The sequence below is a fragment of the Centroberyx affinis genome, unplaced genomic scaffold, assembly GCF_046629955.1.
Source record: "Centroberyx affinis isolate AG114_WGS23_722 - 3 ecotype Tasmania unplaced genomic scaffold, CSIRO-AGI_Caff_v1 ptg004742l_1, whole genome shotgun sequence".
Classification (NCBI taxonomy): Eukaryota; Metazoa; Chordata; class Actinopteri; order Beryciformes; family Berycidae; genus Centroberyx; species Centroberyx affinis.
The window spans coordinates 171,513-185,043 of NW_027282295.1; the positions used below are offsets into that span (position 1 = coordinate 171,513).

The window sequence follows — 13,531 nt, forward strand, 5'->3', positions numbered from 1 at the left end:
AAGTGAAATCTAAATAAACTAATATCATCATGACTGTTTCTGTTGAACTTTGCAAAGGTTAATAAAAGAACAGCTACTATATTCCCAAACTCAACCTTCAACAGATTATTTGGGTGCAAAGGTCAAATACACTGAAAAGATTAAATGCACACCAATATTTGAGGGTAAAAAGCTTCATGAAAAAAAAGAGAAAGCTGAGATCAAGAAAGAAATCTACTTCTTTCATGATTATGTGCCACAACAAAAAGATGTTTTGGTTTTTTTTTGCTAATTTTACATTGTTTGTCACATGTTGGATTGACCCTCATTGATTGCTCAGAATGAACACTCAGGTTGCCCTCTGGTGCGTCATGTGATACGTCTATACATACAGTAATTGTGCCTAGACTCAGCTGTCCAGAACAAGGTTTCTCACAAATTACTTACAATGATGTGGGTGAAAGCATGAAGGATTTTTTCATTCTACATTAAAATGTAATTGTGAAATGATAAATGCTTTGTTTTTTTTTACTGCAGCACACGGGATATTTCTTTAATATTTCAATTTTTCATTTTGAAATTTTATTTTGGAACGGTCTTTCCTAGTGCTACAATAAAAAAACAAACAAACCATTTATCATTTAACAATTACACTTTACTGAAAAAAGCCTCCATATAAGGGGGGGCTCGGCTCTTACGTCACCTTAGCCCCACCCAATCCCGGAAGAGTCGCCGCGAACCGAACCGTTAACCCGTCCGGAGAGAGCTGCGACGTAAATAATATCGAGATTTACAGGATTCAATTAAGTTTTCCCTCTTTTCTAGACGGAGTTTGGCAGTGGCGAAGTCGTGAATAAATCCCTGACAGTGCTAACTCGGGTATGGCTGGGTTATGAAGGAAATAGCTGTGTCATACGGCTTTGTTATTGTTGGTAGAGAATCGTGTTCACGCTGAATAAAGCCTGGCAAGTTGAGCTCGAGAATCAAGCTATCTTCTTCATCGACGGTGACGACAACAAGGTTAGTAACGTTACCGAAAATAAGGCTAATGTGCTATGAAGCTTTTTCCTGTTTACCTCTGTCTTGGTCACCACCTCAGTCTGAGCATCGCAGTCACACACCGACTCCTCTTCCTTTAGTTGTTAAGATGATGTCATCATCTATGGATTGTGGATTAGATCACAAAAACAAACCTGCATCTCCTGCTCCTGTTCACACTGTAACATGTAACCCCATGGCATTAAAAACACCAGTTCTTGGTGTAACAGACTAGCACGTCCTGACAGAAAATCGTTGACAGAACAGCCACATATCATCATCAGGCATTGGTCTTCAAGTTAGATTTCAGGTTTCACCTTTTAACAACCATCCTCCTCCTTCCTTCCCAGCATGCCGAAGGACGCGGACCAGCCTGGGAGTGGAGGAGACAAGGAGGCGAAGGAGGAGAGGACGCAGGACGCCTCTGATCAGACGGTGAGGAAGAGGGTCCGGGCGAACACCCCCAGCCCGCACCGAGGGGACACTCCACAGGGTGAGTGACAGGCCGACTCCCAGCCAGATGAAGCCCTGTTAGAGCTGAACGGTTTACTGTCTTAGTCTGTACACTGTGTGCGGATGCATCTTTTCTCTTGTCACTTTTTTTTGGTTCACTGCCAGTTCATGAAAGACACTGGCGATGTGTGTCTAATCCTACACCTTTTTCATCTGAGTTGTGGCTGAAACACTTAAAGGGAAAGAGCGCTCAGTTCATGTGTCATTCCACTGGGCTAGGACACATGAACATAAACAACTCTGACACCAGAAACAAGAGAACTAAGACTCAAAGTTGTCATGTTATTAGGAATAAAGTACCACAGACAATGGATGGGACACACCTTTTTGGACCTATAGGATGCTTATTTATAATTATACCCTAATTGGTTTTATACTACACCAGTGTTCTCAGTTGTGAACCAGAAAATGGACCATTATGGGGGGAAATCTTTTCCAATTCTTTCTCTTGGTCCAGCCCAAGATTTTACAATGATATCACAAATTTGAGTTTTAGTTTCTGGCTTTTTTCTGGGTTAGGGTTAGAGGGTTCTTCTTCAGGTTCACAATCAGAAATTGGACTATCCTAGCGCATCAGAATACAGACTTTCCTTTAAGGCACAAATTTTGAGTTGATTTGTACACATGAAAGCTAGAAACAAGAAGTCTTAGACATGTCATGGCCCCATTGACAGTGAATGCAAAACCTGACTTTGTGGCTATAGTGACAGTACCCAGAGTGACTTTATATGCACATTAATACATTTTGTAGTCCCTAGGTGCCTGCTTGCACTACAGTCAAACCAAACGCATTTGGAAGTAAAAGCGAAAGCACTCTGCGTCCAAATAAATCAATTTCCAATTCCTTGTCAGTGGAGCAGCCCTGGGTTTTGTCTCTCAAAGATTAGAGCCTGGCTACTGAATGTGAATGAATGGATATTTAAGGTGGATTTTCCCTCCCTTGCAGCCAGCCCTCCCCGGTTCGTCTCTGTGGAGGAGGTGATGGAGACGGCTAAAGGAGTCACCAACATGGCGTTGGCCCATGAGATAATGGTCAACCAGGCTTTTCAAGTCAAACCTGCAGAACTGCCGGAGGGAAGGTGAGATTTGAACGCTTAAAGATTGGATATGGGAGGAACACATGTATACGTTCATTTTAAAGTGTGAAGGAAAGCCTCCAAATCTGTCCTGGTCTTTTCGAGTGTGTTCTTTCTCAGTCCCTCCTGTGCTCCTGTGCAGTTTGGAGCGCAGAGTGAAGGAGATCATGCACAAGGCATTCTGGGATTGTCTGGAGACTCAGCTGAGCGAGGATCCGCCGACGTACGACCACGCCATCAAACTGCTGGCTGAGATCAAAGAGGTGAGGCAGACAGTCCTGATGAGTCCTGCGGTCGAATATGATCCTGTAGGCGTGTGTATTTTGAGAAGGTCAGGCACAGGGCATCACCATGCTGGGATACACAATACAAAATCCATCCCTCCCTCCCTCTCTCCCTTCGTACATTCCCTTCCTTTCCTCCCTTCCTCATCCGTTTGCTCGCTTGCTGCCTCCCTAGATTCACTCCTGCCTTCAGTCATCCTCTCCTCTCTCCTCACCCAGACCCTGCTGTCCTTCTTGCTGCCGGGCCACGGTCGCCTGCGCACCCGCATCGACGAGGTTCTGGACGTGCCGCTGATCCAGCAGCAGGCGGAGAACGGGGCGCTCGACATCGGCCAGCTGGCCAGCTTCGTCGTGGGCATGATGGGCTCGCTGTGCGCCCCCTGCAGAGACGAGGACATCCACAAGCTGAGGGAGATCACAGAAATGGTGCCTCTGCTCAAGTAAGCCGAGACGCTAAAGAGAGAGAGAGGCTGTATTATTAGCGCCGGATGTTCCAGGCCTTTGTTTTATTTTTAGATTCTGTAATTTAATTTCAGTCCGTTACTCTGCAGAATTAAGCTTGTTCTGGGGTGAGGCTGTACTAGAGAGCTGATTAGAGATTAGCTTCCAGGTCCACAAACTTAGTGCGGCTCGGGGGCGAATTCCAGCTCCAGCTCAGTGTCTAAGGGCAAGTTCAGCCTTAGTAAGCTGACTTTACTGGGTACAGAGAGACAAAACCTTGGTTCAGTTTATTTTGGGAGAACAGTCTCAACATTGTTGTCATATTTTGGAGCCTCTCTGTTGAGGTGATGATACACAGGCAAATTTTTAGGACAAATCTGGGAATTATTTTCTCACTGAAAACAATATAGCAGTTTCAAATCCAGCCAAGCTTGATTGGAGAGCAAGTTTTGCTGGCAGGGTTTCAACATCAACCAATCGATCAGAGAGAAGGAAATTGGTCAGGTGACCTATCCTCAGCCCAAAATATGGTCAAAATGGTCCAACTGCTACTAAATAGTAAACACAGCGAGGAAATAATAGCTGTGATACTTTTTATAGAACATTTAATCTAGCAAGCTATATATATAATACACGTTATGAAAGTCCAGTGGATGACCTTGATAAAATGATGAAGTTATTACATTTTCAGTAGAAAATAGGGGGCCAAGATGACAGTGATGGCAGCAGTATCTGTTATGTCATCTTTTTTCACTCCTCCAACTGTCAGATTTGTCAGTTACTCTTCTCCTTCTACTCTTCTCAATCTCCCATTGACTCATTTTTTTGCCTATACCTCTACATCTCTTTCTATGTTTCTACCTCTGTCTCTTTCTCCCTCCTTCCCTCTCGAAGGGCGATATTCTCCATTCTGGACCTGATGAAGATGGACATGGCTAACTTTGCCCTGAGCAGCATCAGGCCCCATCTGCTGCAGCAGTCCGCTGAGTACGAGAGGAACAAGTTCCAGGAGTTTCTGGAGAAACAACCCAGTAAGGAGGCGTGTGACTCATTTAATGTGATCCATTAAATGAATTTAATGTGATCCATTAAATGAGTAACTGTATTAGTCATGAAGCCAGTGTTGCATGTCGGACGGGTGCGTGTTGTTGGGACTAATGCCACTTTTACTACTTTTCCCGCTTTTTCTGTTTCTGTGCTGAGAAATTTTAGAAGCACCGTAGGATCTGGTGTATTTGAACTTCCTAGTTTTACGGAGCAGGCAAAATGAGCAGAAAATGCAGCAATACGGAAATATCTTCTGTTGATTGTACATAATTGATGGAATGTCCTTTTTGACACGAGCAGCTAAAACTGTTTACAATTTACACTGCTCTTTCTGAATGCGTGTACATGGACGGATGTTCCATATCTTTGCTCTGGCGTCCCGAGGGATTGGGGAAAAACAAGGCTCTGCTGTATCCAGTAATGCTGAAAGGAATCATATGATCCATTTGTTTTCAGATGCCTTAGACTACACTGAGAAGTGGCTTGAGGACACAGTGAGATGCTTAAGAGAGGCGGATGGTTCTACTGCCGCCTCACCCGACTCTTCTTCACTGCTCCCCCTCAACGTCCATAATCAGGCCTACCTACGCCTGCTGAGGTGGGACCACGCCTCCGTCCCCTTCCCAGAGGTAAACACCTGTAACCCTGAAGCCTATCATTGGGTTTTGACTTTTCTTTTCCCCCTCATCATTTCTCTTTCCTCTCTCCACCCCTCTGCTTACAACCTGCATCCCTTTCATCTCCTCTCTCCAGACGGTGTTGATGGACCAGGTTCGGTTCCAGGAGATGCAGCAGGAGGCGGAGCGCCTCGTCCTGCTGTCCTCAGTGCTGCTCATCGTCTACACCACCACAGGGGAGGCCATCTCAGGCCTGCCGGGACTGATGGATACGCTTAAAAGCAGCATCAACGCGATGCTCGCAGACATGCACACGCCGTGAGTAGAAATGCTGCGGTTCCAAACGGTCACGCACATGCTTAAAGCTACGCTATGCAACTTTGTACGCTGGCGGCTCCGAATGGCAGCGAGAGGTAACTGTTTTGAACTTTACTACCCAGAAATCCTGTAATGTGATGTCAGTAAACTGCACACAGCACGTTTACCAACCCGGCCGCTCTGTGATGCTTTAAACCAAAGATACCAAAAGAGACGAGAGAGGAAAAGATCTAACGCTGGTGAGTCCAGCTTTCTCTGGACGGAGCGCTGCTCACTGCTGGTTAGGAGACAGTTTGGATTTCACTCTGGAGTTTGGATTCATCACTTCTGGTGGGCGGAGAAGTGACCACACTGACACCAGAATTTCATTTGGGCAAATAGTGCATATCTAGACATGCACATATTTATGAATGTGTACCATGAATGATTATGTATGCACACAGTTGGACTGCATTCATGCTGTTTTGAAATTGAGCTTTTCGCATTCAAGATTTTTTTTCATCAGATGTTATTGTTGTCATATAAGCCCATATAGGCTGGAAGCCATAGTGTGCAAGACAATCACATGCTAGAATTTTTCTAGCATATTTTAAAGTTTCCCTGAGAAGAGACAAATTTGTTTCCATTCTTATTTTCAACCCAAAAATACTTAAGTGTGTTTTTACCTAAACACTAATACACAACTGCTTTTCTTCTAATGTGCTCACTAGCGCCAGTTTCAAAACTAGTGGCCAAAAGTTGCACTGCTCCTCTTTAACCATGCATTATTGCCTGTCCCCAGGTCTTTTAGTGCAGAGGAGGCCTTGGCGACCATCGGGGAGAGACTGTGTATTGAGCTGAGTCAGCGTCTGAGTCAGCATGGCTACTCTCCATTCCCTACCGACCGACAGAGTGTTCTGAAGGGACAGATCTCCGCCGCCGTCCAGCCGGACAACACTGTTCGCAAGCTGATGGGTAATAACAGTGACACCAACGACATCAGACAGTACTCCAGCTCTTTGTCGTTCTTCCAATGCATCAATTCCTCTCCTCTCCTCTCCTCTCCTCTCCTCTCCTCACAGAGTCTCGGCTCCAGACTTACCTCCTGGCCTCCCTGGAGTCCAGTCAGCATAAGACCCCTCCTTCTCTCCCGGGGGGCCTGGCTCCGGTCAGCAGGGAGCTGAGGGAGCTCGCAGTCCGGTTCGGTCGCCTGGTCAACTTCAACAAGCTGGTCTTCTCCCCGTTCTACCAAAAGATCCTCCAGGAAGTCCTGGCGGCGGGGGAGAGTCCCGGCACAGAGACATAAACACTAAAACTGTGGAGCGGGGAGCAGAACGGTGTACGAGCGATCTGGTAATGGTTAAGGTTTAGAGAAAGGGGGCGAGGAAGCTGATCTGTAGCCCGTGTTCAAACTCAGCTCCCCAGATCGTGCACTTCATAATCAAAACCCCCTAACGCTGGCTGCCATCTCAGTTGCATTCACTCACAGCGTTGCTTATTTGATAAACTCTCAGGCCTCCGAATTGCAACCCTAAAACGGCCATCTCTCTCGCATTCACTTGTGTTACTTGAATACGTACAGTATTACTAATGGTTAGGCAGTAGTGTAGCTCAAAATAATAATAATAATGTACCAGACAACAACTGACTGCATGCTGTCGTTTAAACTGGAATTGTAAGGAATACGGTGGATGTCAAAATTCTTCACACCTTTTCAAATTTTCTAGTTTTTATGGTCTTGAGGCCTGAAATGAAAATCCTTTAACTCAGACTTAGTTCTCTTTCATTTTGGATACAGTAACCAGCAAAATCAAGGTAAAAAGTCATTTCTTACAGTGTATTAAAAATGGAAAAATAAAACGCCTTGGATTTGTAATTGCGCACACCCTAGAAGAAGCCTCTTTTGCTTACTGAGTCTGTTTGGGTTTATCTAAGGTCTTTGAAATCTTCTAGTTTTCAATTTTTAATATGTTGTCAGAAATGAGTAGCCTTTTTACTATTAAAAATAAATGAAAAATAATAAGCTTTATTAGCATAGCACTTTGAAAACAATTTGCAAACAAAGTGCCAAGTACAACTGAAGAAATTAAATCAAGGTAAAAAAAAAATCAAGTCGGAAAAAACTACAAAGCACAGGTGCTAGAAAGTAAAACAGAATGCAAGAGAAAACAAGAAATTGTAAAATTGGCAATTATAAAAAGGCCTGTTCATAAAAGTGTTTTTCAAGAAGATATTTCAAAGAAAAGTGACTTGACTTTGGTGTTCAGCCTGGACTCTGGACCGGCCAGGAGCCTGCCTGAGGGTCTGAGGCTGCCACTGCCTCATAGGGAATCAAAAGGTCAGATATGTAGCTGGGGGTCAGACCATACAGTGCCTTTTAAATTTATCAGTAAAATCTTAAAATCAATTCTGAAATGAACAGGCAACCAGTGTATGAAGGCTAAAATAGCAGCGAAGATGTCACCAAAAACAATGAAACAAGAATCTGTATTTTTCATTTCATGCCTCAAGGCAGTAACAGAAATTTGAAAGGGTGTGTAGACTCATATTCAGTGTATTTGCACATTGGATCGTTCTTGTAAGTTACTGTAGCCTACATCAGAGGAGAGGAAACTGACCAGAGCGGACTGAGGAGTACTGAAGGGAAACCAGACTGGTGTTGTGGACCAACTTGAATTGTTATGCTTTTACATTGACTTTCTTTGTTTTTTAAATTAATTTCACTTATTTATGATGGTTATGATGGTTTATGATCGTTTGAGAGTATGTACCTTTTACACAGACTTCTACGGTTAGCTTTTGGCTTTGACACTGTTTATATATATTTGACACACTCCTGCCTATTAGCCGTGTTAAACAGCTTATAGCTTCTCACAGACTAGTTACCGTGGCTATAACATTTATTCACTGACTCCACGTAGAATCAAGTCTCTTCTACCCTTATTAATAATGTGTATTCTTTGACTAATCACATCAATTACACTGATGTTTGTCTTGAATGGCCATCCAACTACATGCCAATAAAGCATTGTTCCCTCCCCACACTGCAGAGCTATTTATTTCTATTTAACCTCTAAGTCTTGTTTTTTTCATTCTGTATGAAGCCTAGGCCTTTATCTTTGGTTGTTATCTCCAGATTTGTTTTCACAGGGGAAGGGAAGGGATTTCACAGGAAAGTGGGGTAGAGGGCATAAATAGACTTCATGAATTTAATGCGAATTCCTGTTACTTTCATGTGATGCTCAGATGGTAAATTTCCATCAAGATCAAATATAGCCCTACTGACTCCAAAGTACTTGCCTGCATTACACATATGGGAAGGTAGGTGGCGCCAGAACCCCGTTTATTCGTCAGATATAATTGGTAGGCACGTGTATGATAATTTTTATTGAAATTTATTGAAAATTTTCTGGTACAGGATATAAATCCTCCACAGCAGACTCTACAACTCAAAACAAACAACCATACAACAAAAAAATACCACAATATAGTTGTTTTTTTAAATCACAAATAATTTCACAGATAAATCACAAAAAAATCACAATCAGCTTTATAATTATACAAAATATCCTTTGTTGATCTATTTTTAAAAGAATTACTAATAGGATAGAAATTAAATGATAGAAATGGAATATAAAATATTTCCCTATCTATCATTTAATCAGCTCCTCTGCCACCTACTAATGTGATACCAACAAAAGGGTCTATTATGAATATTTACTTCCACAACAGGAGAGTTTGGCTTTGTTTAGTCTGTCTGTATTGATTACATTTGAATTTTTTTTTTTATCTGTACTTATTATGTTAAAAAAAGTAGCGAAAAACAATTTCAAGTGAAATAAAAAATTGACACGCATGTCTCTCTCTCTCTCTCTCTCTCTCTCTCTCTCTCTCTCTCTCTCTCTCTCTCTCTCTCTCTCTCTCTCTCTCTCTCTCTCTCTCTCTCTCTCTCTCTCTCTCTCTCTCTCTCTCTCTCTCTCTCACACATTCCACACATGCGGAGAAGCAACAAGCCATCGAGGCAGCAACAGCTAGCCAGCAGCAGCTATCTCTCTCGGGGACGAGGCGTATTAACATGCAAAAGTTTAGAAACACGGATTCCTCGTCCTAAGTAGAGACAAGAGACACTATTTGTAAAACCTGGAACAGCTGTCGAAACCACAGGCCATGGCTGGCCTTTGTAATAGCTAGTTATTTGCGTTATTTGGAGCTTCAAATGTGCGAAAAGTCGCTTGGTCTCTTCTCGTCGTTGAACAAGATGGCAGCAGCAGCATCATTGCAGGATTTGACTGTGGTGTGGATCCTCGTCGCTCGCCTGTTCCCTGACGCTTTGGACGATACGACTTACTGGTCTTACTAAAGGTGGGTGTTCTCAGCTGAGTAAACTTATTGCCAAACATGTTTTCTGCAATACGTGTTTGTTTGTGTCTTGTATTATTTTAACGCAGAAAGGACTCTGCTCATGGCTAGCTTGTTTGCTAAGCTAGCCAACTTCAGGTTGTTCCCCCTGCCACACAAGCTACGCTTTAGCTGCAGGCTAATCAGTTCGTATAAACCACAAATATATTAGTATACAAGAGCATACTAGAATAAAAGAGCGTGCAGTTGTTTGTGTTTTGATGTTTGATATGCCTGTTGCGAGAAGTTACCGTGGCAAGGAATGGAAATAGCTTATAAGCTAACAGCATTATGCAACACAACACTTGCCTCATAGATGTTGCTAACTTAGACATTAAAGCTGAGTTTATTTAGCTAAGTTGCACCTCTCCCACACACTTAAACACAGCTATTAGTTAGCTACCAGTTACTTACAACAGAAGTTTCAACAGGTGTCTTGGCTGTTATTGCCCTTCCCCCAAACACACACACACACGCACACACTCACCCCACCCTACCCATATGTTGACTGTCTCCTAGATTGATCAGTGACAAACTGCATGTACAGCTGGCATTCTTTTACAACTGTGAAACGCACCACAAACACACATGGTTCTGTGTCATGGCTCCTCATTTCAGGCTTGGATCTCTTTGCCCTGTGGGGTATCAGGCTACCTACTTTGGCAGTAAGATGACAGAGCAGCAGGTATCACAGCTGTGTCTGTTTGGGTGTCCATCAAGGACTGATGGGTTTGACACCTTGGCAAACTTTCACGGGCTGAAACATGTGCACCAGCCCCAGCCATATGGTGGTAGTGTTTTGCTCATGTGGACAGTGACTTTTTATCAGTGACTTTATCAAGTTATCAACTATTGGGAGGTTTTTTTTAATCAACCTGCCACTGTGGGCGGTGAGTGAAAAATTACGTTTTCCACCATGAACACAACGATCTTTCATTAGCAGTGGCTGGATCTTAGTATCTTTCTAGAAACAAACATTGGCTACATGGAAGGATTCTACTTCCAACGTCCAACATGCTGTCTGTATTTTTTGACAAGCACAATCATAAGCTCATATTCTGTTGGCACAGTAGTAGTCAACTCAGTTCTGCACTGCCAGTAATACTGTTCCAAATTGGACTGGGATCCAAGTTTTTTCTCTCACCAGCCAGAGTTTTTGCCTGGTCGAATGAAAAGTCACCTCAACAGTAGTTGTTTATCTGCTAAAATATGTGGTAAACACAGCTAGTAAGAAAACTTAACACCAGCCATAACCAGTACTTAGTAGTGAAGGGTTTTGTATTTGCATGGCTTTTCTCATGTTGACGTTCAGACACACCCCTCTGCCTGTCTGAGCCTGTGTGTGACAGCATGAATAGTTGGGAAGGCCACTGGCTCTCAGGATGTCTTTCATGTGGAACAAAACATTAAGCTTAAGACAAGCAGTGAGTGTGTGTGTGTAGGTGAGAAAGCGAGAGACGGGTATGTTGTGTGTACTGTAACATGTATGATGTGGTGCTAAAACTGGAAGTGCTTGTGTGCCTGAGTGTAAACCCAGCCACAGTCTGTCTCTCCGTTTGGATATTTTCAGGAAGTGACAGGCTTGGCCTCTAAAGGGGCGGGTACTTTTTGTCATCACGGTATCATGCCATGCTGCAAGGGGAGGGATGGAGCTGAAAAACAAACTTTAAGATTGAGTTAGGATCCTGGAAAGTTTGAAATTCTGTGGTAGGCAGAAACGTCATTGTGTGTGTGTGTTGTGTCTGTAAAATGTCAGCGAGTTACAGAACAACTCTTATCACGCCGCTGTACCAGTTCCCCCTGGGGTTCTGCTTGCTTTGCAGTTCTACTTTGTGTGAAACTGACACTCCAGTGTAGTGTGCAGGGACAGGCCAGCGATGCAACGGGATTCCCCCCCCCTCTCCTCCCCCTCTCCCGTTACAGTAGGCCAGTTCCCCTTTCTGGTAAGGCTGACACGATGGCTCAGATGTGTACTAGCTTTGACAGCTTTTATGACTGCTTTATTTAGACCATCACCTCAGGGGGAAAGATGGCGATGGGGGAAACACCCCCGCTCGGCCTTTCCCTAAGTTTAATCAGTGGTCAAAAGCAAAATACTTTTTGACTTTTGCTTTTGACCACTGTGTTTCAATCTCATTTGAAATCCCACAGCATATCCTGTTTTCATATCTACAAGTTGGTCTAGGTCATTTCAGTACACATTGTTGTAATTCAGACACAGGTAGGATATTGGTGCAGCCTGTCTATTTTGGAGCCTCCAACCAGCTATAGCACCATAAACATTTCAGTGTCATGCATTTTGTTGCCACTTCAGTATGAGTACATAATTAGCCTAAAAGCCTAGTCTGTGTTGTCATCGGTAGGGATACAACAATGAACCAAGATGAACCAAGAAGCTGCTATGCATTAATTGGGTCACTGAAGTTGGAAATTACTGTCAGACTCTCTTTAAGTCTTTAATTAACTTGTCACCCTGCTTTAAGAGCAGATATCTGGCTAATATTGCCTAGCAACTCACCTGTTTTTAGGTCAAAGGCTTTGCTAAAAGCTGTAGCTTGTTTTTTCTCTTTCCTTCCCGTAGGTATGGCCTCACAAGTCTTGGTCTACCCATTACACCTGCACCCAGCTCAAACAAGTGCCTTAGGAACTAGCAGTGGTACCAGCAAACACACCGGCGAGCCCCACCGCAGCAACAACACCAGCAAAGCCTTTCAGCACCGGCCGCCACCCAAGACCTACGTGATCGGAGTCAACTACGGTATCGCCTATCCCAACAACGTCATCCCATCCTCAGCCGGGGCCGATTCAACAAGACCGCGCAGGGGAATACAGCGGGAAGAAGGGGAGGAGCGGGCATCGCGGACAACGGGGTTACAGAGAGAGCGGAGCTGGGCGAGACTAGAAGGTCCAGCTGAGATCCAGGGTCAGGGGCTGCTCTGCCAGAACCGAGGCCCACAGGAGGTGAGGCTTCGCGGGGACAGCGGTGGAACGCCAGCCGGTGGAGGAGGAGGAGGCTTGGACTGCAGGCTGCTGAGGAGGGCCTGTATCAGAGCCGAGGAGGGAGAGCAGAGAAACAGAAGAGTGCCGGAGAGAGCCGGAGACGTTAACGTCCTAGACACAGGCGCCGCCCCGAGATGCGAACAGAGGACAGGTGAAGGTGGAGAACGACTGCGGGAGAACAGCTGTGTGGGAGCCATGCAGATAGTGGAGGACGTGTCTACGCTACCTCCACTTCCTCCCCCTGTGGCCATGTTGCAAACCGGCGCCAGGAACAATGCGGACACTGTCAGAGTCGGGGGAGGAGGAGCGCCGCCCGCCCAACACAAGGGGACCGAGGCGGCGGCGGGCATCGGGACCGGGGCGGCCGGGACCGAAACGGGGCCCGACGCCAGCACCGAGGCGGTGGCGGGAACCACGGTGACCAGAACGGGGTCGGCAGATGGCGACTATCAGTTAGTTCAGCACGAGGTTCTGTGCTCCATGAAGAACAGCTACGAGGTCTTGGAGTTCCTGGGCCGCGGCACCTTCGGTCAGGTGGTGAAGTGCTGGAAGAGGGGAACCAGCGAGGTGGTGGCCGTCAAAATACTGAAGAACCACCCATCCTATGCACGCCAGGGACAGATTGAGGTGAGGAGCTGTGTTGTGTGTTTGTTTGTGTGTGACGGCAGAGTTCACGAGGAGAGGAATGCTACATGTGTTTTGTCTTTGGGTGGAGCTGACTGTATGAAATTCTAATTTGATTTGGAAATGTCTTCATGTCTTTGTTTGTCCTCCTTTTCCCGTTTATCCATCCAATACGCCTGTGTCATGTCTGCATAGAATCTACAGTAAATGTATCAGT

At 44.8% G+C, this 13,531-nt stretch overlaps 2 protein-coding genes across 2 annotated transcripts in view; both read left to right on the forward strand.

Annotated features, from left to right (window-relative positions):
- Window positions 1-722: 722 nt before the first annotated feature.
- Window positions 723-8,324, forward strand: tcp11l1 (t-complex 11, testis-specific-like 1). The gene is made up of 10 exons (XM_071544990.1): window positions 723-999; window positions 1,368-1,510; window positions 2,477-2,609; window positions 2,749-2,869; window positions 3,110-3,330; window positions 4,226-4,362; window positions 4,835-5,007; window positions 5,132-5,313; window positions 6,095-6,267; window positions 6,375-8,324. Exons 2-10 carry the CDS (start codon window positions 1,369-1,371, stop codon window positions 6,596-6,598), a joined length of 1,506 nt encoding a protein of 501 aa, XP_071401091.1. The 5' UTR covers window positions 723-999; window position 1,368; the 3' UTR covers window positions 6,599-8,324.
- Window positions 8,325-9,317: 993 nt separating this feature from the next.
- LOC139665923 (homeodomain-interacting protein kinase 3-like) overlaps window positions 9,318-13,531 on the forward strand; it is a 35,142-nt gene continuing 30,928 nt past the window's right edge. The window contains exons 1-2 of the mRNA XM_071544966.1: window positions 9,318-9,654; window positions 12,272-13,317. Coding sequence (XP_071401067.1) covers window positions 12,274-13,317 — 1,044 coding nt within the window. The 5' untranslated portion in view covers window positions 9,318-9,654; window positions 12,272-12,273. The remainder of the gene's footprint in view (window positions 9,655-12,271; window positions 13,318-13,531) is intronic.

Coding starts and splice junctions, on each gene's coding strand:
- tcp11l1 (XM_071544990.1), top strand. CDS start 1,369: ATGCCGAAGGACGCGGACCAGCCTGGGAGTGGAGGAGACAAGGAGGCG. Junction 2,870..3,109: donor TGCTGGCTGAGATCAAAGAG/GTGAGGCAGACA, acceptor CTCCTCACCCAG/ACCCTGCTGTCCTTCTTGCT. Junction 5,314..6,094: donor CTCGCAGACATGCACACGCC/GTGAGTAGAAAT, acceptor GCCTGTCCCCAG/GTCTTTTAGTGCAGAGGAGG.